Raw genomic sequence first — 22,671 nt, 5'->3', positions numbered from 1 at the left:
GGTAGAGGATGCTAAGGAGAGGATTGCTCCTTATGTAAAGCTATGTAGCAGCAACAGAACACCTGCTATATCCTGTGAGATGACTTCATATTTCCACAGAGAGAATCTCACTGCCTTTTACAGTATGTAGAACTGTAGTTCTGTAATGAACAGACGTATCAGTTCACAATGGATAGTATACATCAGATTTTGACCATGTAAAAAAAATCTACAAACAACTTCCATGCCAGTAAAGTCCAATAGTAAACCAAACTGGACCTGAGCATGGATCCAGCTACAAGTTCTACAATGAAATAGTCCACACTCTTTAATTAGAATCACACTCCTTGAACAACCTGGACAGCTACCACTCCTCCAGGTAGTCTGAGGACAGTTCAGGGAACAGCATCAAACTGTTTCCAATATGCAGTTTCAGTGAGACCCCTTGAAGCTCACATATGGCATCTAAATGGCTACATGAGAGCCACACTCTAGCTCTTGCCTTGCAGGGACAGATAGGCGTGGTCCACTTTACTTATCAGCACAGACAGACTCTAAGCATATTTCATAAGCCAAGGAAGGTCAGAGTTGCATTAATTACAGATTGCTGGGATTACTTACAATTAACATTTCAAACCTGCTGAAATCAAGTGGGAATGGATACTGTCACTTACTCCTAAGTAAACTGTACCTTGAATGAGAAGTTGTCCTACTGACTTCAGTGTGGCCTGGGATTTAGCTGCTGATTAGTGACTAAAATTATTTTTCCTCTAATACCTTTGAATTTAAATGAAAATACTTATGGCACACAAGTTTCTTTGTAACAAGTGATCTCCATGCATGTAGTTGAAGTCTGCTTGGCACACTTAACAAAAGGCAGAGATGTCAGCCCCACTCCTCCCATTTCTGGTGGCTAACAAGGTCAGCAAAAGCCTTAATGTAGATGCTGTAATAATACTGATAGTTCAGAGAAACACCCTTATCTCCCCTACAAATGGAAATCTGCTTGCATTTGCAGGGTTTGCTGAGTTATGTTTCTTGATCCATCCACTGGGAAATGCTATCCAGTGTAGACAAGGCCCGAACTCAAACAGAACAATAAAAGGGATTTACATTTCTCATAAGAAAAACAAGGTTCTTTCCTCAAATGTACTGTTTCTCCTTAAGAGTGAAAGATACTCATCACATGTCCTGCAGCATGTTGTTCTTTCCAGATAGGGATTTTGCTGGGAAGTTGTGACACACAGTTTGCAGGAGCACTTGCCAGCTGAGCAATGCTTTCACTAGTGCTCACCACACTCCTTAAACAGGCACACTAATTATGTTACAGGCTGTCTGTATGGAGCTACATGAGGCTATAGTATTTTCCTAGGAACCAAAGCAAGGAAGTCAGCCTGTGCCTTCAGTTGTGTAAGCTGTATATCTTCTGTAACCAGAATTTCTCTTGACAAATAATGACAACATTATTAAGCATTCACCCCAGAGGTGTTTCAGGGGCTCATGAGTGCTCATACTTTCAGGTTGTCACTGAATGCTTCTTTCAGTGCCAAGGAGTTACTGAGGAAGTGTTCTTATTTAAATAAGAAAAATAGTAGGCATTGATAAAAAGAAGTGTTTTTAATGCCATATACAATTAACCTGGTACACCACAAATAGCTTGCCTCCAGCTGTACTTAATTTCACCGATCACAACCTTTGAGGGCAAAGTTCAGTCAGTTTTCAATCCACTTCAATATCCTTTTTAGCTAGTCCACACCTCATCAGTTTGCCTACTAAAACGTTTCTTGGAATCTGTCAAAAGCCTAAGTCAAAATAAACAGATCAATTGTTTTTTCTCATCCGCTGAACAAGTAATTTCATCTTAGAAATGAGCTGAGCATGATTTTATTATCATAAATTCATGCCAACTAGCTTCAGTCTTTCTTGTCCTTCATTCATTTGAAAATGATTTCCAGGATTATTTGCTCCACCACCTTCTCAGGCACTGAAGTGAAGCTGACTAGCCCAGATCTTCCTTCCTTCTTGCTCTTCTCAAAGACAGGACTGATATTTGCTTTTTCTAGTCCTCAGAACATGCCCTCCCAATCTGATCCTGCTCTTACGAGGCTGTCTTCACTACTCTTGATTTTCTGATGCATCTCAGGGGCCTAGGAATCCTGAGAAAAATCTTACCAGGGAAGACCAAGGTGAGGATGCCAATGAGTACCTCAGGCTCTTCCACGTCCTTTGTTACCAGGTCAGATTTGTGAACTAATTTATACTATTACATACAGCAGTATTTAAAATTACAATAGCAGGATGAAAACCACAAGCTCAACAATCTTAGCTAATTATAGGCTTTAGATACAGTAGTAACTATTTGCATTATAATGATTACTTTTCCCTCTTCTCAAAAACACCATGTTTAGAAAACTTTTAGAAGACCAATTGGCATTGGTCTTTTCAGCTACAGTGGCTGAGCAGTTCTGAGTGCACTGTTCCATCTGCTTTTAAATATAACTATAAAACAAAGAAGTAGAGAAAAAAAGAACCCTGAAGGAAAGTAACAAATCATTTACATATGCTAAATTTGAAATCAGTGATGGCTCATTTACACTTGAAGACTAAACTGCATACAGCCTGGATGAACAGCTCTTCTTTCCATAGCAGAAAGACATAATATGGGATCAATTATGGCAGGTATATAAAGAGGAATAACAAAGATACATAAGAGGTGATCTTCATTTCTGGCTATGATATTAATGTGATTATTGATCACATTAATGGGATCCCATGGAATAATCATGGGATTATTGTCCCCTCTAGTGTCCATACTTCAGAAAGGACAATGAAAAAACCAGAGGTGGTTCAACAAGAAAACATAATTTTGATTACAGAAAATACATATTGAAGTAAGGAACTAGAGAATTTCCAACTTTGTAAACTTTAAAGAACCCTCAAGCTGATCTGAGACGCCTGACTAATCTGTTGGTGTGTGTACATGGGGAATTAATGGATATTAGCAGATACTGTGATCTGCAGGAAAATATCACTGTGAGCTCTGTGAGTGGAGACTTAAGCACTGGGAATTGTGAACAGCATCAGACATGCATTTTCTGTGGCTTACACATATCACTGCTAGCCCCAATCTCCTACTCTTCAAAACAGTGCTGACCTTTTGAATTCACAATGCAATGCAGTGGCTTCTTTCTTTCATCTCAGCATCACATGCCTGCCATGAGGGCAAATGGAAGACCTGGTGCCAGGCACAGACAAATTGCATTTGTTTTTTTCCATTCTCAGTCCTCTGCTACAGATATGCCAGTTCCACAGGACCCATTCTCATCAGTACTCTTATTACTTAACAGTAAATAGTGGCATAAATGTCTCTCTGAAAAATATGTTTTAGTAGTTCCTTTATATTGTGGAGAAAACGCCAAATGAATGACCTCTGTTACGCAGATCAAACAAATTATAGAGTAATTTTTCCTGAATATCTCCAAGGGAAATATCCACAACAGCAAGGTTCTCCTGGAACATCATCTGGAGTTCCAAAGTCCGAGATTCAAGGTCTCTCCACCTGGACAATCAAAACTGCAAACTCTCAAACACTCTGCCTTCTGTGTAAAGCCCTGGGCTCATGCTTGGTCATACTGGATCATCTAGGACACTCAAGCAAAGAGGTGCAAAAGCTCTGTGGGAAGGCAGGGTGTTGACCAAACATATGCAACTTTCAGATAAAGGAGAGAGTGCTACCTCCTCCTGCAATGTGTCTGAGTAAGTGTCCCAGGCTTCAGTTTCCAGTCACTAAAAATGCTTAGCTCATGTGTCTTCCAAAGTCCCAATTTAACAACCAACTGACTTCATAATTAAATAGACTTTAAGACTTAAGACTCCTGTGGAAGTCATCTCATGTGGTACCTGGTAACCCTGTATTGATCCCTCTGGCAGCAGATGTAGATGGATTCAGCTTGTGCAATCCTGCTGCTCTTAGTGGTTTTTGACTTGTGTGTGAAACTGTGGCTAGCACCATTGAAATTGGAGGTAATAGTCACAAATCAGGCTCCTGTATGCCGAGAGGAAAAAAAAATAAAACCCAAAAAAACAAACAATCTCCCCCCCCCAAAAAAAAAAAAAAAAAAAACACACAAATCCCAACTATACACAAAAACTCCCTGTTGCTTCTCTAAGTGCAGTGAAGAAGGAAATTCCCGAGGCAGCTGCAGGTGGCTGGTGCTGTGACCACTCTCCTGTGACCAACCAGCTGCACATTTCTCAACGTCTGTAACGCCAAAACCACAGTCCGGCTCTCTGCTGTGCTCTGCAGAGCCATGGGGAGCCCAGCTCTGCCTCAGTATTACCGAATGCCGGGCAGGGACGGGGCCGGGTTTGGGCTCGGAGCGGAGCGCCCCGGGAAGAGGGATTCCCACGACAGCCCAGCTACACCAAGTGCTGTCTTTTTGATATGGCTGGAGGGACGGCATTTGGGCCGTGCTGCAACAGCCCTAATGGCGTTGGGGAACGCCGCAAATCTCCCCTCGGGGCGGTGGAAGGTAGAGGGAGCCAGGCCAACATTCAGCATCGCAGCGGCCGCCCGGCACGGCCGGGCTCCCGCACCCGGTACCAGCGGCGGCGGGGACCGCTCGATCACATGGAGGCGCCATTTCCTATGCCCTTGCTTTGCCCTTAAAGCCGCCGCGGTGCCACCGGTGCCTCGCCCCGCACGGGGCGGTTGTGGACGGGCGATGCGTCCCCGTCTGCCCCCACCACACACTGCCCGGCGGAGAGGCGGGGTGGCTGCGGCGGGGGACGGGGCAGAGGCTCGGCTAAAAACAGCCCTCGCCTAATAAAGCGATGGGGCCCGGTGCCCGCGCCCTATAAATACGCTCGGTGCGCGGCCGGCGGGCTTTGGCCGGCTCGGCTCGGCTCTGCAGGCGGGGCCGTGCAGTCAGCACAGCAGGGCCGCCACTGCTCCGCCTCCGCTGCCAGGGCAGCCCCGGCACCCCAGCGAGATGCCCCGGGTAGACGCAGATCTCAAACTGGACTTTAAAGATGTCCTGGTCAGACCTAAAAGGAGCAGCCTCAAAAGCCGAGCAGAGGTGGGGGCATCCAAACCCAGCATGCTTTTCCTCCCCCTTCTCAACGCTTAACTTCCTTAACCCGCCTTCCCCCGCGCTTTATTTTTATTCCCCGGTCTCGCGCAGCAATGCCCTCCCCGATCGAGACGCCCTTTGCGTGCCAGGGGGATGCCGCTGCTCCCGGGAGGGAAGGACGGGGCCGGGTTTGCGGAGTCCGCGGCGTGTCCCCCTCACGGCCCCAGGGGAGCCGGCGGTGGCCGGTGCCGCGCTGGCCTCCCTCGCTCGTCAAGCTGAAATATAAGGGGGCAGTGAGGACTTGCTTTCTCCTAACAGGTGCCTATGCGGCGCTGAGCGGGGCCTGACCTCCGGTTTCGGAGGGGGCGGCGGCGGCGAACCAAGAGCGCTGCAGGCCCGGGGTGTCCGGTTACCCGCTCCGCAGCTTGGGCCGGTAGAAGTCGGTGATGACACCGGACAGGCAGCATTGCCCTCAGCCTTGGGGGCTGTGGGCGGTGCTGGTACCGAGGAACTTATGTGCTCTTAAAAAAAAAAAAAAAAAAAAAATTGTAATAAAAACCCCGCGAAAACGCTGGGGAGAGCTCAGTGCGCAGGGTGCCCGGGGCTGGGACCCCATCATGGGGCTACTAAGGGAAGTCACATCAAACCTGGGGCGATGGATGTGTTTCACCCTCACCCGTGTGACCTGCTTGTGTAGAGCCCTGGAGTCCCCCGGGGCCCTGTGCCTGCTGGCCACTGTTAGCCGGAGCAGTTCTGTGGTTCTCTCTCATCAGGGATCGGGATCTTTCCCGGGGAAATCAATCCCATAAGGATCGATTGCATCCACAAAAAAAGATGGCTGCCTCAGGATCGAAGGTGCCTTCTCGTTTACCCCACATAACCCCAAGGTTAACAAAGGATTTAGTTTGACTAAAGAAGGAATTATGTTATGTTGGTGGATGAAAAGAGGATTAAGATTTTCTCTAGGGGACATGGAGTTGTAAGAGAGAGAGAGACTGAGGTAGAAAGGGAAAGTGTAACAGGGAGGCTGTGTTTACCATGGGCCTATGGCCAGTGATTTTGAGGGCAGCAACTAGGCAAAACTTCTTTGCCATCATAAGGTGTGAGAGGCCCTCTCAGTAGAAAGTTGACCTCTGGCAAGTAATTTTTAATTAATGATGAACAGTGTCCCAGCCAAGTAACTCCTCATTGTGTGCAATTACTGTACATAAAGCCCGTGGGCACTTTCGAGCCATTTACTTGGGGACCTATGGATCCCTCCTTAAAATTCACTGTGCCGGCCTGGCAAACAGGTGGAGCTGTGCTCCACTGAGTGGCAGGCACATGGCTCCTTCAAGTGCGGTGTTTTGTATATTTAGCAGGGTGCAGGCTGTGGAAGGAAGGGAAGGGAAAACGATAGGAGGAAGATCAGCTGATATGGCAGGATTGTAACGGGTGGCTCTGATGAACTGTTAAAACACTGCAGATGAGAAAAAGTGCGTGTCATGAGGGGGTCAGTGAAAACCGATGAAGGTTAAGAAATTGGACACCATCACTGAGGCTGTGGCAACAGGGATAAACAGAGTCTGTGAGAGCCAGATCTGAAATGGACAGCCCCAGTCTGCTTCAAAACAAGAATATAAATAAATAGTTCTGGCAGAGGAACAGAGGCAGCATACTACAGTGCCTGTTACCCAGCAAGCTGCTGCTTTGAAGCTTATATCAGGAAGCGTCTGCTTCTCTGGTGTGAAGCCTCGTGTTGCACAAGGATAGCTTTTTATGCAGTGACTGGAGTTAAGTCAGCTTCCTAGAGAGGCAGTTTGTGATGTTTGCAGATCTTCCTGTAGGTTTGCTATGTTGGTACTTGTTTCTGATTCCTTGCATTGTCTTCATTTTCCATGCTTGCCTTCTCTTTTTGAAAAGATATCAGAAAATGTGATGCTTGAATTCAAATATTAAAATTGGTCAGAGCAAGGGTGCAAGTGGGAGCAGCATTATCTGTATGTGGGGTCTTGGTACTCACATAGCCTGTTATTGCCTTGGCTGGGCTTACTCATGCACTCTATCCATTGCAAGTTCAACAGACAAGTGTCCTGTAGGAAGTTGTTAATTTAAATGTCTTAAATTTTTAAAATTTAAGTAAGTCCACAAGAGCAGCACAATTTGCTAAAACAGGTATAGAGAATGGCAGCCAGCATGATCAGCATTGTTGACTGATTTCCACATGAGGAAAAATGTAAACATACCAGGATAATTCAGTATGGAGAAGAAGCAGCTGTGGAGGATATACTAAAAGTGCATAAAGTGAGGAGCAGAATGGAAAAGGCGAAACTGAATAGTGGCTGTTGATTGTCTCTCATAAAACAAGAAAAAGCTCTTACCAGGCAAATGTATTTACCAGGCAAAAGTCATAGTTTTCATGCAACATATTATTTGTCTTATTGCTATGGGATTTTGGAGGGGCTTAAAGATGTGAAAGACTAAAAAAAATAGAAGGCAAGTTCTTGCCTTGTCTTGTGTCTATTTTGCAGTATCTTGGTGTCTTTTCTGAAACGTAACTCTTCTCCTTTTTGAAGTTCCTTTGAAAGAGATGTTTTTTCTTTGTAAAACCGCAGGACAGTGGTTCTGGTGCTGGCATCTGTGTGGAATTGGTTGTGCGATACTTTTGTGTCCCCTGCCCCCCTTGGTTCTAGTTAATACATTGTGTTAAGAGGGAGTAAAGTAAGTTAGATTTTCATACTTGTTTCATACCTATCTTCATACTATTTTCTGTTAGCTGCAGCTGAAGACTGTTTTGTCATCCATGATGGCTGGAGAATTAGACCTCTGATAGTAAATGGGAAGAAAGGGGAGTCTCCATTAAGATATATCTTAGCTTGTTCATGAAAGTGACCCTTCACTTACAAGCTTATAGGAGAACCTGATTCACAGTTTATCAGTAAGGCACCAAGATATTCTCTTACACAAATCATTAATAAATCCCTTACAATATTAATCAGAATCTAGCCTGCAATTTGGAAGTGCTCAAAATGTGTTTTAGTTGAATAGTAAGAAATCCTGTATTTTTCCTGTTGCTTTCTTTCTTGTGATGGATTTCAGTTTAGTTCAGATCTCCAAATGTTATTGAAAGGTGCAGTAAGGATTAGTGAAAACTGAAAGAGCCTTCATTTTCGCTAGTGACTAAATTAATATCTTAAGAGTTGTGCATTTCTTTTTTTTTTTTTTTCCCTTCTGAGCGTTTTTCCCCTAGGTAGGAAAGTCCTAGGTAGGCCAGTGGGAACTGATCTAATTTGATAATACCTCTTGCAGATGTAAGGAAAAAAATGCCTGGTGTTACTGTGATCATTTGGAGGTGCTGAAGAAGGAATAACTTTGAAGGTGAAGGCGGAAACAGTTTTAAGATATTAACTTAGAAACTAGCAGCTTCTTGGTTTAGCAAAGCAAGGTATGGTTGTTCATATTGTATGGCAGGAGTGCTGGTAACTGTGACCAAAAGAGCATACTTTATTATATTGTCATTTACCTTGAAGACAGGAACAAAGTCCTCTATGCCCTGGAGATGGAGGGAGTTGCAATTCTGACTTCTTTGGAGTTAGGACTTCAACTTGAGTTTCTCAGGCAGCCATACAAACAGCTGAGATTACTTCTGTATACAATAACCCAGAGTCCTCATTATCCTTTCTTTCCAAGCCCTTCTGCCTTTTTCCTTTTAGTTTTTAAATTTTATTTTGGTATTTTTTCTTAAGTAAGAGCTCTATTTAATGCAGAAAACATTCTTTTAATTTTTTTCTTGTTTGGAAGGCAGAATTGTGAAAAAAAAATTAATGATGTAATAGTGGAACAAAAGGAACAGGAAATGTGAGAAAAACGGAGAAGCTGTGTCTAAACATGCTGTATCTGAAATCTGTGGCAAAACTCGCGTAAGATTACGATCAGTTACTTAAAAGAATGCATGTCTGTTCACTGCAGGTTGACCTCATGCGCACCTTCACCTTCCGTAACTCCAAGCAGACATACACAGGAATTCCCATTATAGTGGCAAACATGGACACTGTGGGGACATTTGAAATGGCTGTGGTTATGGCAAAAGTAAGTCTCAACTCATTTCTGCAACAGTTGGGGAGCTGCTGGGTGACAGTGAGCAGTCTCTGTTGATTTTTAGCTAAGTTTCTGGGAGAACAGGGGAACATGAGTTTAAAACTCCAGAATAAGAAAAAGCAGGTATGCTTTTACAACTACACAGTTACCACAAACAGGGCTCCTGATGTAAGGAAATTTCTGTGGTGATGCTTCCATATTGGGATGCTTCCATCTTGGATGTAGCTCAGCTTCAGGTGGAGCTTCTAGAGCTTAGTTTTTGAGGTGCTCACTGCCAGAAAAAAAATTAGTTTTAGAGCTTAGTTTTTGAGGTGCTCCCTGCCAGAAAAAAATTAGCTGACCAAGTTTTGAAAGTGTAGGTTATGGAATAGGGCTGCAGCACTTTCTAAGTTAATGAGCCTCTGTCACATTCAAAATACTGACATTAGCTTAATGAAACATATCGTAAACCTGATCCTGAAAGGTTGGCTAAGTATGCCAAGTTGCTTTTGAAGAGCTGTTTATAGTTGCCTGGTCTATTATTCACTGTTACTGTTTCTTCCAAGAAGGATGAGCCTATACTTAAAAGGGGGTTTTCTAATGCCTTATTTTGCAGCTGAGAGAAAAATTACTGAGACATTAATATCAGTTCTCTTGGTTTTTTTGCTAGCATGCAATGTTCACTGCAATTCACAAGCATTATTCTCTGGAAGAATGGAAACTGTTTGCTGCCAATCACCCAGAATGCCTTGAGGTACATTTTTCTACTGTAAATTGTTACGGTTTATTGCTTTGCTCTGAACTCACATACACTGGAGTCTCTAGGGAATACTGTTGTCAAGTGAGGTTTTGGGGAATGAAGATATTTGCTGTTCTTAAATTCATCAAGGGAAGTGGCTTGTTCTGATTTAAAAGAACAGCTATGTGAGTCTATTACGAAAGTGCTTATATTTAGATGCAAAAATGCAAAGTTTGTATATGCCTGGAATGGAAACAGAGAAGTATCCTAAAGGAGGAAATACTTAGGAGTGGGTATGAGTGCTGTGCTTCTGTTGCTGTTGCAAGCTGTGGTAGTTCACCAATGTGAGTAATTTCAAGTAACCCAACCACAGGCTGACCCTGCCTACCCTTGTGCCAGGCAAAGTCTTTGCTATCAGATGTGCAAGTGGATCTGGAGTCTGCAGGCTGGAAGGGCCTAGGTGCTGGGCCCAGGCAGGGATGAGCACTGAAAGTTGTCAGAGCTTATGTGTTTGCTGACCTTCTTGCACCAGAGCTCACTTTGTGCTATTCCTGGCTGTGCTATCCCACTTGTTCACAGGGTCATAGCCTGAGCCATTATATTTAGTATATTTAAACATTGAATGTCTTTGTGAATGTGACTTTGTCACATTCAGACTTCTTTTCTTCTGTCAGGCCCCTGTACCAGTAGAGGCACTGTAAGTGTGCTTGGCCATCTCCCCTTCCTGCTCAAAGTTCAGTGCAGTTTTTGATCTTTCTCTGTATAGAAAAGAATACAACATCACTGTATTGTATCTTTACCTGTGGCACATTTCAGAATTTATAAAGGTTATAGATTACATAGTCATCTGAAAGTGAGCCTAGCGCTTTGGCCAGTCAGGATTACTTACATGCTACCATAGGGTAGAAAGTGGTCCCAGGAATGTCCTGTGCCTGAACACTTCCAAACTTAGCTTATTTGTGGTACATAATGACTGGAATAGGATCTCCTATTCCTATAGTGATTAAATCCTGAGTTGCTCATTGACCTTGGATTTCTGCAGAGGTTTTGTAGGCCAACAACTATGAAAACTATTTTGCTTTTGGAAGGAACTCATTGGAAGACAAAGGAAGAAGCAGTCTGCTTGTTTTCAATGGTAGCTGACCCTGCTTGAGAAAGGGGATTGGGCTACAAAATCTCCCAAGGACCCTTCCCAACAAAATTCTGTGATTCTGTAGATCACATGAGTGCTTGGTAAACTTAAAGACCCAGATTTTACTCTCTTGACAGTGCCCCAAATTTCGCCTCTCTAACTTCCTGGAAAATATACCAAGTTAGGGCTTCATCTGTGTTCATGTTAATATGAGTATGTCTGAATCTTGATTGCTATCAGATGATTATATATGCCTGTGACAATCCACTTGTGAATGAATGCTAGAATGCTAATTTCCCTCTCTTTTATATCATTTAAACTCAACAGAAATAGCCCACTGATTTTCCCAGGAAGGTATTTCATATTACACAGTGTGATTTTTTACTAGTTACCAGCACAAGTCCTGCCAAGACTATGCAGGAAAAGACATACAAATTGTATGTGTTTGTTTCAGTTTTTGCAACCTACTCCTCTGTTTTGTTCTCTCTGGTTTTTTAGCATGTAGCAGCAAGCTCAGGTAGTGGACAAGATGATTTGAAAAAGTTAACAAGTATTCTAGAGGCCATTCCAGCTATCAAGTACATCTGCCTGGATGTGGCAAACGGCTATTCAGAACATTTTGTGGAGTTTGTGAAGTCCGTCCGTGCCCTGTTCCCACATCACACCATTATGGTAAGTGTGTAGAAAGAGTGGAGGGTGTGTGAATTCCATCCAGGAACAGGACCCAGAGTTTGACTGGTAGGCATCAGAAGCTAGAAAAGGAAGGGAAGCAAGGAAGGATGATGGCATGGAGAACTGGGTGGATCCAGTTATTTTCCTACTCGTGTCCTCCTTCCCACACTAGATGAGATCTCTAATCATTAAGCGTATAGGTTTATTTTGGGGATTCCAAGCAGAAGTTTGCTGTGGGAATGTGCCAACATTTCTGACCAGCTGGGGCCAATGATTGTTAGATCACTGTTAAGACAGCTCAGTGCAGACCGATCCTTGCCTGTGATAAGAATGAGAGGGATGTTGGGCAGTTGCGAACAGCATTATCAGGGGGCAAAATGGTCAGTGCTGGGGCTTTTCATGGTGATTTCTGTGATAACTATCCCATCTCAGAGTGCTAGTTCCATGCTTCCTTGAGCCCTTTTGCACCAAGAATAGGGTGTTTATATGGACATGAAACTCCTAGCAGAAGAACGCTACTGCTGCTTTCCCAGGGCTCTTGAAGAAGAGTGTCTGAATTGTTTCCATGAGAATAGCAGAAATCCTCAAACAAGCAAGATCTGTAATGAGGTTACCAGCCTTTCTTCAAGCCAGTGCAGCAAAAAATCGTAGTTAGGCAACACTTGCCTGCTTTCCCATGCCACAGATAAAACTTCATGCATGTAAAGTAAATGTGAAGTAAGAATGTTCTTAAATGTGCATTCTCCCTTGGCTCAATAGATAATAACATGTTGAAGCAGCTCAAAAGAGGATGCATTCCTTTCTCCCATGTCGGAGGAAGGCAGTGTTTTTGCTTTGGAATGATGGAAAACTGAAGTGAGCTGGAATGCTTGTTGGATTCTGGATTATCATAGGCCGATGAATAGGCATTCTTCAATGGCTGCCAGAAGAGGTGGGAGCCATTTTGGTACGGTCATATTTCCCATGGCTTTGGAGAGAGAGATTTCGGAACTGCGAAATGATAAATGTGGGTCTTCTGAGCTTTCTGCTTCATGTTCACTGCAGTGAAGGAAGAAGCTGTTTCCTTGCTTTGAATCTGAAGTATTGTCCCTAGTGACATGATTACTCCAGTGTCTTTGAAGAGTAGTGGGAGGGAGCTTAAATCACATAGTTAAAGCCAAAGATCATCTCTGTCAGGAGTGGAAAGAAAATTGTGTGTCATGCCCTCCTCCACCTCCCCACAGATTGCTGACTTGCTGACTGAGGAGGGAACTCAACCAAGATGAATTCCCCAGAAGGCAGAGAAGGTCAATGTCAAAGTCAGATATCAAGCCCAGATTTTAGTCCGGGGTTCTCAGGCCAGTCTCATCCACCTTCCACATCTGTTCAACTGCCTTCCTAGTGTCTCTGCTTTTGTGGCTAAGGTTACTGTTACTTCAGGTCTCAGTGTCCTGACAGCACCACCTGCTTGAGCACATTTACATCCCTGACCTATTCAGTTGCCTTCTCTGATTGTAGCTCCTTTCCTGGAACATGGCTTAATGTGGCTTCTGTTTTTCATCTCAGCAGAGCAATAATTTCCACTCCTAACAGCATGCTAACAAACTTGGGGTGTTCAAAAACCTTCTGTTTTCCAAGGCCTCCAGAGTCTGTTCAGACCCTGCAGGTCTCTGATTCAACTAGACACCCACCTCTACCCTCCTTCCAAATTAATTCATGTTCTGTGCCAAAATGGCCTTTTGAAGCTGTTCCTGGCTGAAATGCAGGAGCTGGTCTAGGCTCCTTTTAATGGTAATCTGGAAGACATGTCCTGCTGCTACCTGTTCTGACTGCTTTGGTGTGTCTGTGCTATGCTTGCAGTATGTTCTCTGCTGTTGGGGCTTTCAAACAAAAGGGTTAGCAGTTAAATAGTAGGTATAAAAATAAAGAAGCTTTCTCATAGCTGAAAGTGATCTCCAGGACCTTGTTTGCTTTCCTCAGCATGACTATTCATTCCACAGTCAGCTGTAGTGGAATACATAACAGTAACCCAACCCTGGATCTCAGGGAATGTGTGTTCCCAGGGGCCATGTAATGGGTTCAGCTCTTAGGCTGAAAGGGGATATGCAAAGCAGCTGTGGTTAATGTAGTACTTTCTATGGCCAATACTCCCCTGCAGATGGAGTATGTCTCTTGTGTAACAACCTTTCAAATGCATGTTTCTGTCTTTTTAAATACTTACTTTTGTAATCACATTCCCTTATTTTCTTCTGCCTTGTTCTGACACAAGGTTTTTTTTCATTACTGCATTTTGTATTAATTTACAAAGAAGATCAGTTTCTCCATGGAACACAAAGGGTGGGGAAGACAAACAGGGACACAAAGGTACAACATGACTTGTCTTAAATCACTCATCAGGTTGGGAATGGGGGAAGAAGGAACATTTAATTCTTTTGAGGTCCCACAAGTGCCTCTCAGAAGATCCTGAGGAGGATCACCCATTGGGGTGTTTTGCTGTTGTGCAGGATTATGTGCATCAATTGTACATCAATAGACTTGAGCTTGCTTGCTCAAGTCTAAAGAAAACCTTTAGTCAGCATATATGATGGAGGATCAGAGCTTTTATATTACAGGTTGCATAGTCCTTATTTATTAGTTTAATTGTAGACTTTAGGGGTATTCCATCACCCTGAAAGTCTTTTTACAAGCTAAGTTATCTTTGCCAGCAAGCTTTGCCAAGTTTTTATCTTGAATTTTTCTTTTCATGCTATTCCTCTGTTCGTTATAGATGAGTAACCCTGAGAGGAGCAGGGAGAGTGGCAGGAAGAAGACTGAGGCAGGAGCACACTTGAAGATACAGTAGCACCCACAAGATGTGGGCCAGAGGAGGAGACAAGAGGAATTGCAAAGCAGAAGCAGAGGGAAACAGCAGGAGCCAGAAATTGTTGCTCCTCCTTGGAGTCAGTAGCAGAGCTTTTCTGGGCCTTGGAGGCAGAATGGAGGCAGGATTCAGTCAGAGAAAGCCATGCAGACTACTCCCAGTTCATCCCTGGAACACACACCAGAGTAAATTCAGTTGTGGCATGTCTACCAGGGCTGATGTCTCAGAACAGGGGCCAGGCAGGATCCCAGGATAGGAGAGAGTGATGCTGCTGAGCCTGTCTCTGGTCAGGCACAGTACTGAGTGCAAGCACTGGGTATGGCTCAGCCTTGCAAAGGGCATCTCCATCTCATGGTTAAGCATCTCTTTCTTTCGTGGGTGGGAAGTGTCCTTAGGCCATCTTCCTGATAATGCGGAGGCACAGATTGTGCTTTCCTCTAGGATACAAGAAGAAAGTTTGAGAACTGTTGTCATAGACACTTCTCCCCAGCTCGATCCATTGCCATTTGCCAGCAGCTTTCAATCAGTGCAGCAGTGTTCCTGTCTTAGGCAGTATAAGTTGGTATTTATAGCAGGCTTTCATGAGGCACAGTATCAAATGCCTGACTGAAATTCAGAGGCACTGCCCTATGTGTTCATTAATTTTGTATCTCTGTCAGAGAAGCTGTACTCTTTATAATCCTGTTAGGTAAAATCTTGATCTCAATAAAGTCAGTAGGGAAGCAGCATTTGACTTTTCTGAGGCCAGGATTTTCCTCAGGACTGACCCACAGTTCAGTCATCCTGCGCAGTGCTGGAATGACCCAGGGTGGTGTTCACTTGAAACTTCATACTGAGTGATGGTACATCACAATACTTGCACCAATTGCTTTGTTCCCTGACTACTTGTGTAAAGACACTACAAAGTGTATTGTCTGTAGTGACTTCACAGTGCACGTTCCAATTGTGTTCTATTCTTTTAAGTTAATTTTAAGAGAGTTTAATTTCTGTAGGCTCAGTCTTTCTATATTGATCTTTTCAGATTTTTTTTTTTAAGTTGAAGTGTTCTGGCTTTACCATACCAGTGAGGACTTCAAAAACCTTTTGCCTTAATTCAGCTGTCTTACTGGTATCAGTGTTAAGGCAAGCATTGGTTTCAGTAAAGCAGAGTTCAGGTGGATGTGAGTAAACTGATTTCCCTTCAGCTGTCGTACTGGGGTATCTTCACATACAGATAACTGTGCCTCTCTCATAGTGGTTTTTTTTGTGCTCTCTGAGGTCTGCAAAAGGTACCTAAAAGAAGCAAGCCTCTCATTGCCAGGTTGAAGTTTGCTATGTAGAGCTCTACATCTTTCTTGAAAATTTGTTAAGGATCTTCAGATTAAGAAAGACCAAAATCAGTGATGTGTGTACATGCATTCCAGGAAAAAATGTATGCTGGGGACATAAGTGCTTTTCCCTGCTAGGATGAGCATTTTGAACCAACATATGCAGTTCCAACATTTTCTAGCAGTAACTTAACAGTAAACGTCTGGTTAACATTTCTGAAGAGACAGTTTGACAACTCACTATGCTCTGCTAATAAGAAGACACTACTGTTTAAGTTAAATACATATTTGATCCCAAATCTCATGGAACCACTGACTCGAATTCCTATTTATGAATCTTTTGAATGTGTTCCAGTGTTTCACTAAGTTGTACTGTGGTGTGTGTCGTACAGCACAGGTGGTCATCTGCCTTCCAGAAGTAAACTGCTTCCTTCATGTCCTAAGTGGCACGCTTAGTCATCAGCCCACCTTGGAATGTACAGCACTTAGTACAACAAATTACCACTGAGCAGAAAGGAAGCAGCACTTAGCTGAAACACTGTGCCTGTTATATATTTTTTATTTCCTGATTGTTCTATTTTATTTTATTTTTAGTCAATATCATGCTCTTTTGAGCAGAGTTAAATGGTCCTATATCATAGACCACAAATTGCTGCTTGATATTGTCATTATCTTTATAAGTGCTTCAGGTGGTGGCTTGTCAGCTGTTTCAAGCTAATAAAAGGAGGAAGCAAAATTCAGTAAAAACAAATAAATGGTGAAATAGGAGTCAGAAATCCGTAAGTGGAGAACAGGCCTTGCCCAATATTCCGTGAGTACCCTTCTGCTGACTTCAGCAGTAGTCACATTTGAATAAAAGCTATACTAAGTAAGGACTTCAGAATTTGCCTCCTCCTTCGCCCATGTCAGTACTGCTACAAGCACTTGCTAAGTCCTGCAGTATCAGTATGTAAGAGGTTTTCTGAACATCTCTAGATCTAAATTCAGATCTCCAGAAATCAATAGCCTGTCCTTAGTACAAGTGCAAAACAGGTTATGTGGAAAACTGGAGATTTATTGTTTACAGTTTTCCTAGTTACGAATGTTCTCTAGACATGAGACAAGCCACAGAGCTGAGATACAAACCAAACTTGGTTTGTAATTGTCCAAGAGTACTGAAGGAGCTACAAATGTTATAGCAGGACCCCTGTCATCACCTATCAAAGATATTGGGAGTGTTGGGAGGTTCCTGCTGACAGAAGGTGAAACAGTGTTATTCCAGTTTACAAGAGGGGTGTGAGGGAAGACCTGGGAAACTAAATAGAAAGGCCCATATGGGGCATTGGCCACCTCTGTAGGAAGCTTGTTTCCAGGGTTTTCCATGCTCTCGCTGAAGAACTGTTTATTCATGTCAGGTCTGAACCTCCCTGAGGGACACAATTTCGAGCCATTCATATGCATCCTGTCACTGGATCCCAGTGAGAGCTTAGCACCTCCCTCTCCACTTCCTCTCCTCTGGAAGCTGTAGTGAGCAATGAGGTCACCCATGGCCACCTTCTCTCCAAGCTAGATGAACCCAGGGCCATGGCCACTCCCCACAGTACCTGCCTTTCAGTCGCATCACCAGCTTTCCTACCTTCTTCTGGCACATTCGAAGACCTTCACATCCTTCTTAAATTGTGGGCTGCACTTTATAGGATTGCATTCCTGTACAATGTTCCCTCAGAGTATGGGAATGCATTTAGTACAGTTGTAGTGAGTCAGTTCAGTATGTGCTATGTCAGCATTCATTTGCTTTGTGCAGCCCTTTGCAGAGAGGAAAGCGTGGTCTGAAAATGCACTGGCTAACAGTTTGTTTTCAAATGTAACTCAAAGCATAGGTTTTAGCTCATAAATCTCCTTTGAAAAGGATTCAAATGTCATTTGAAATCCTTGCTCTTTGAAGACTGTCTTTTCCCTGAGACAATCATCTGGACAGAGGACACTCCTGGCAAGGGAATTAATCTCTAGCCTCACTCTGACTGCTGATCCATCAGATGCACAATTGGACACATGCAAGGGCCTGTCTTGTCACACTGAGCTTGCATCAAAATGTTTATTTAACTAAATAGAATAGACTGGCAGCTCTCTGCACTTACTGCACCAGTTTTGCAAACCAATTACCAAGTGTGTGCTAGAAGGTTGTTTTGTAGTTTCTTTTATTTAAAAGTATTGGTGATTTTTCATCACACTGGCATTCTCTGCATTCACAGCATCCATGAACCAGAAAAATCTGTATCTTGTGGTATGTTACTATAGGCCACATACCCAGCTGAGTCTCTAACAGCAGAGGCCCCCCACCTCAATAAAGCACATGTGAAAAACATTACTCTAGGAATAGGTAGCACAGTATCAGGGGAAGTTCAATAAGTTTCTGCTACAATTTGGAGTAGGTAAATATTCCTGGAGGCATGAGTAGATCGCAAGATGACTGTGAGCCACCAGTGTGACACAGGCAAATGCATTCTTGTGTGTCAGGCAAGATATTTCCACAGAAAAGGCAAGTGTTGAGCAAAGCCTTGGTGAGAACTCACCTGTACCACTCTGGATAGTTCTCATTCCTCAGGTTCAAGAAAGATCCATCTGGTAAGACTTCAAGGAAGTCTGGTATAAGGTAAACAAAGACTAAGCAATTGATTTGGGATGTGGAGAGCCAATAGAAGAAGTTTTCTGGAAGCAAGACAAAGGCTGAGAGAGCTGTCTTCACTTTCAGCGAAGATAATGTAGTCAAAAGGAGGAAAAGAGCTATTGAAGTGCAAGAAAAAATACGGTGAAGAGCACAAACCAATTCAGAACTTCTTTCAATGAAGATGTTACCCTAAACAGCATGCTCTCTGTATCTCTGCAAAGGTCATACAGGGGGAACCAAACCCCTGTTTTTAACCAGTGCACCACCAAATGTATGTATATGGTGTGAATGCTCAGATTTATATAGTCTGTATGCACATACCAATTTTGGCACCAATGCACAAATTTAGAAGAATAGTACCTTACTTTCAGTAGGCAAAATCCTAAAGGAAGAATATATTTTCCAGTGTTTTAAACAAGACCTGAACTTCTTCCTACGAAGCAAGTTGGGCAAAAGGCATGGAGGTCTCTAGGCTGTTTAGGAGAGATTGTAGGGCAGGAGAGGTGGATAAGTTCACTGTATATAAGAGTGAAGAATAGCCCCTGTGCTTAGGGATGATGTAGTTGAGAGCCTATGGGTGATGATTAGGGGGATGGATGACAAAGCAGATCTCTTGATGGAATGCTAAGGATCAGGATTTATTGGACTACTTGTTAAATTCATTGGACTGGAGAATTTACCTGTATGACTGGTTTAGTCTCAGTGGCACATCTAAGGAACAGTATGGTGAACTATATACTTCCATACGCTGCATAGTTTTACTTCTAAAGGCTCTGGATCAAACTTTACATTATAATTTTTAGTCTTTACTGCAGTAGTCTTGGAATCTCCTGTACATGTGATACTGTTCTTTCTTTCCAGGCAGGCAATGTGGTGACAGGAGAGATGGTAGAAGAACTTATTATTTCTGGAGCAGATATTATTAAAGTGGGTATTGGACCAGGTAAGTCAAATAAGGGTGGCTTTTGGTACCATTGGTAGAGGATAGAGGAGTTGTCCGCATGGACCAAGTGTATAATGCTGTTTCCCTGCCTGTTAGAATGCCAAGACCCACTCAGGTCAATAAAGTACCAGGGAACTTGCACACAGTGTAAAAATGTGGGAGGTAGATGGTGGGTGCTGCTGCCTAATATCTGTTCCAAATAAACCTCTCCTGTAGAAAAGCAAGTTGGGTAAACATTCAGACAACACAGTCAGATGCACACTCACCGCAGCTAGCTCAGCAAGAGAGGCAAGAAAGGCTCTTTTTGCAAGGTTTTATTCCAGCAAAGTCACATGAAACTGAAGGTAACCCAGTGAGAAATAGGGCAATGCAGGCAGCTTAAGAAGGGGAAGGGGTGGGGGGCAGAGCTAAGGGCTGGGCATGGCGCAGCCACTAGGGGTATCCAACAAATGAGGGAACAGGGAAAGAAGAAATGAGGGGAAGTCCATATGAGTCTTGTCTTTTTCCCCAAGGCGGACTACTTTATGGTAGTCACTGCTGTTGCCAAGACAGGGGACTTTGGAATTTACTGAGAGCAGAGAGTTCATGGGATACTACAGCAGTGTGTTTAAATCCACATACTGGTGGATTGGGTGCCAGTTTTCATACTGAACAGTGTTGCGTATTGCACCTTCAGTCAGTGAAGATAGTTGTTATTGGAAGCACTGGGCTGCCCGAGTTCCTGACATTATCACTGATAACGTGTGTTGTGTTTGGGAACACTTTTCTAGCCTGTTGAAAAGAGGATGAATCATCCGAGCTAAAGCTCAAAGGATACTGTGTCCAGGTGTCCACCTCTATCAAGGAAAGACGGGTTTCTGAATACCTTTATGATTTGTGTTCTGTTAAGCTGAGGTTATCCCTGTCAATGTCTTCAGAGATGAAATGGTGTCAATTGTGAAATATGGATAACTTTGCCTCTATCTGTTACTATTACCTGGGAGCTAAAATTTACATTAATGCACTTACATGCTATCTATCACTCTAACATTTCCACGGATAAAAGAGGACCCTGACCTTCTTAGAGTGTTTTCCCTATCTTCCCTTTCCTAGTATTGTTGTCTGGCATACCCTGCCATAATCTTTCTTTGTTCCCCCCTCCCCCCCGCCACCTTCCTTGTGCCTTCCTTCACATGTTCCTTCTCTTGCTATTTTCTTCTTAGACTGCAGCTGGAGTCATCATATGTGGGCTAGATTTTAAAGTGGCTAACACAAATGCCTCTGACAGTGTAGCTGTGATCAGCCAGTGCAGTGGAGGCAGATTGTTTACTCTGCAGTGCCAGATAGTTATGGTCCATGAATGGATAACTGGAGCAGAGAAAATGATGTAATAAACATTGCAGTTGTGCCCAGGAAGATACCAAACAATAAATACTACAAAAAAAGATGAAGAATCAACAACAGTGATTTCATAGTGTAATTGTCATGGGCAAATTCAGATTTAAAAGAAAAATAATTATAGTTTTTTGCCTCAAACATGGAAATATGGGTAAATGCTGTATAGTCCTCCCTGGAGAACTTCCTGAACAGATCTGTGCAAGTTGACCTTGCAAACCCACAAGTAACAAATGTTTCTCCCTCAGGTCTTGAGGCTCTTTTCCAGATAATGATCCATCTTGTGAAAAATGGCAGTGATTTATTATATAGCATTACATACACTATGAAGTACAAGCCCTGTGGAACTTAAATTAATACTAATTTTCTTACTAGTTTGCAAGAATTCTTCTCCGTGTTTTCACTTTGTCAGTTCTTTGAAGGATCTTTGGTAACTTTTGCTTTACTGGTAGCTTGAGCATACCTGGATATCAGCTGAGTGAAGGGATCCAGATTTCACTACATTTTGGTTTAGAATCTGTTTTGAAATTCTTATTATCATGCAGAACTTTTATGTCTGTAACCTAAATTGTAGGACCTAGACTGGGAAAAAGCAGTCCTCATTTTGATTCTTAAAGTGAGGGAACAAAATAGAGAAGATATTCCAAAAAGTCCAATAGCCCTGTATATATATATATATATATATATATATATATATATTAGTCTTTACTGCGGTAATCTTGGAATCTCCTGTACATGTGATACTGTTCTATCTTTTCTTCTCTATTATATATAGATACATAGATATATACAGATATATGCATACCTTTATTTTTATCTATATGTACGTGCATGCACAATGTATGGGTATAAATAATAGAGTTTAATGAGTAGATATACTTCCTATATTTCCCTTGTTATTGTACTGTACAGCTTTCAGATGATTACTTATCTCACTTTTTAAATGCTATGTGCTGATTTTTTTATATTCCCCAAAATTGCCATCAGCCAAATATTCCTGCCTTCAGTATTAAACAAAAGATGGGAAAATTGTTACAAAAAAAACCCAAACAGATTTTATCAGATAATTATTTCTTTAAACATGCTGAAAAGAGATAGAAATATTTATTAGAAGAAATAGTCAATTAGAATTAGAAGAAATTAATGCTACTGCTGAGTCTTGCAGGTTGTGATTCGGGTCATTTTGTCTCTTCCCTTCAAGCATCTCAATCAGATTTGCTTTCTTGTGATGCAGTAATTTTCTCAGTAATGCTGAGAAGCATTACTGATGGGAGCTAAACTGGGACTAACCCTGGAGGAGAAAGGGGAGACATTAGTCTCCTCAGCCACAGCTCCCATGCAGTGGCATGAGAGCATTTCAGAACTCAAGTTCCTATGTGCTCCTTTTATCTGTGAGAAGCCAGCATTGGCAATAGAGATTTCTTGGGAGAAAAATAATGCTGGTAGAAACACATTTTTTCTGTATCATTTCTGTCTTCCTAATGGGCTGTGTTTATTCTTCTGGTTCTCTTGTCTAGGTTCTGTGTGTACTACCCGGATTAAGACAGGGGTGGGCTATCCACAGCTAAGTGCTGTTATTGAGTGTGCAGACTCAGCACATGGCTTGAAAGGACATATCATCTCTGTAAGTAACTATCATCCACTCTCAGATTCCTACTGTGCAAATTGTTGTGGAACAGGAGAATCAAACAGTCTAGTACCCTGCATGTTAAAGCCTGTCCTTCTGTCATCCCCAGTTGACTCTTGTATCATTTCCTAGGACAGTCAGTGGAGATCCAGATGTAAAGAAACCAGCTCTCTAACATTAAAAAGATGTGGGCACCTCACTCCTGTTTATGCCTTTTGAAATCTGCTTCTTCCTTAGTGGAGTAAGCTGTTTTGTAAACAGAATAGGAAGCTTGATAGTGTTTT

At 42.8% G+C, this 22,671-nt stretch overlaps 1 protein-coding gene and 1 long non-coding RNA gene across 7 annotated transcripts in view; one reads left to right on the top strand and one right to left on the bottom strand.

Moving 5' to 3' along the window:
• The first annotated feature begins 4,614 nt into the window (after nucleotides 1-4,614).
• The window catches only part of GMPR (guanosine monophosphate reductase), a 42,262-nt gene continuing 24,205 nt past the window's right edge, over nucleotides 4,615-22,671 (top strand). The window contains exons 1-6 of one of the 6 annotated variants that reach the window (XM_068180365.1): nucleotides 4,615-5,057; nucleotides 9,000-9,119; nucleotides 9,778-9,861; nucleotides 11,477-11,650; nucleotides 19,305-19,386; nucleotides 22,278-22,384. In XM_068180365.1, coding sequence (XP_068036466.1) covers nucleotides 4,971-5,057; nucleotides 9,000-9,119; nucleotides 9,778-9,861; nucleotides 11,477-11,650; nucleotides 19,305-19,386; nucleotides 22,278-22,384 — 654 coding nt within the window. In that variant the 5' untranslated portion in view covers nucleotides 4,615-4,970. Of the gene's footprint in view, nucleotides 5,058-5,870; nucleotides 5,907-6,413; nucleotides 6,874-8,451; nucleotides 8,476-8,999; nucleotides 9,120-9,777; nucleotides 9,862-11,476; nucleotides 11,651-19,304; nucleotides 19,387-22,277; nucleotides 22,385-22,671 lie in introns of those variants that run through there. The other 5 variants (XM_068180441.1, XM_068180080.1, XM_068180163.1 and 2 more) reach the window with 5 other exon arrangements.
• Nucleotides 13,928-17,099, bottom strand: LOC137469230 (uncharacterized). The gene is made up of 2 exons (XR_010996419.1): nucleotides 15,257-17,099; nucleotides 13,928-14,926 (listed from the first exon to the last, which is right to left on the bottom strand). It is a non-coding gene; the product is annotated as an uncharacterized lncRNA (long non-coding RNA).

The sequence above is a fragment of the Anomalospiza imberbis genome, chromosome 1, assembly GCF_031753505.1.
Source record: "Anomalospiza imberbis isolate Cuckoo-Finch-1a 21T00152 chromosome 1, ASM3175350v1, whole genome shotgun sequence".
NCBI lineage: Eukaryota > Metazoa > Chordata > Aves > Passeriformes > Viduidae > Anomalospiza > Anomalospiza imberbis.
Note: the sequence above shows the minus strand (reverse complement) of the source record. Positions and strands in the feature narration are given on the sequence as shown.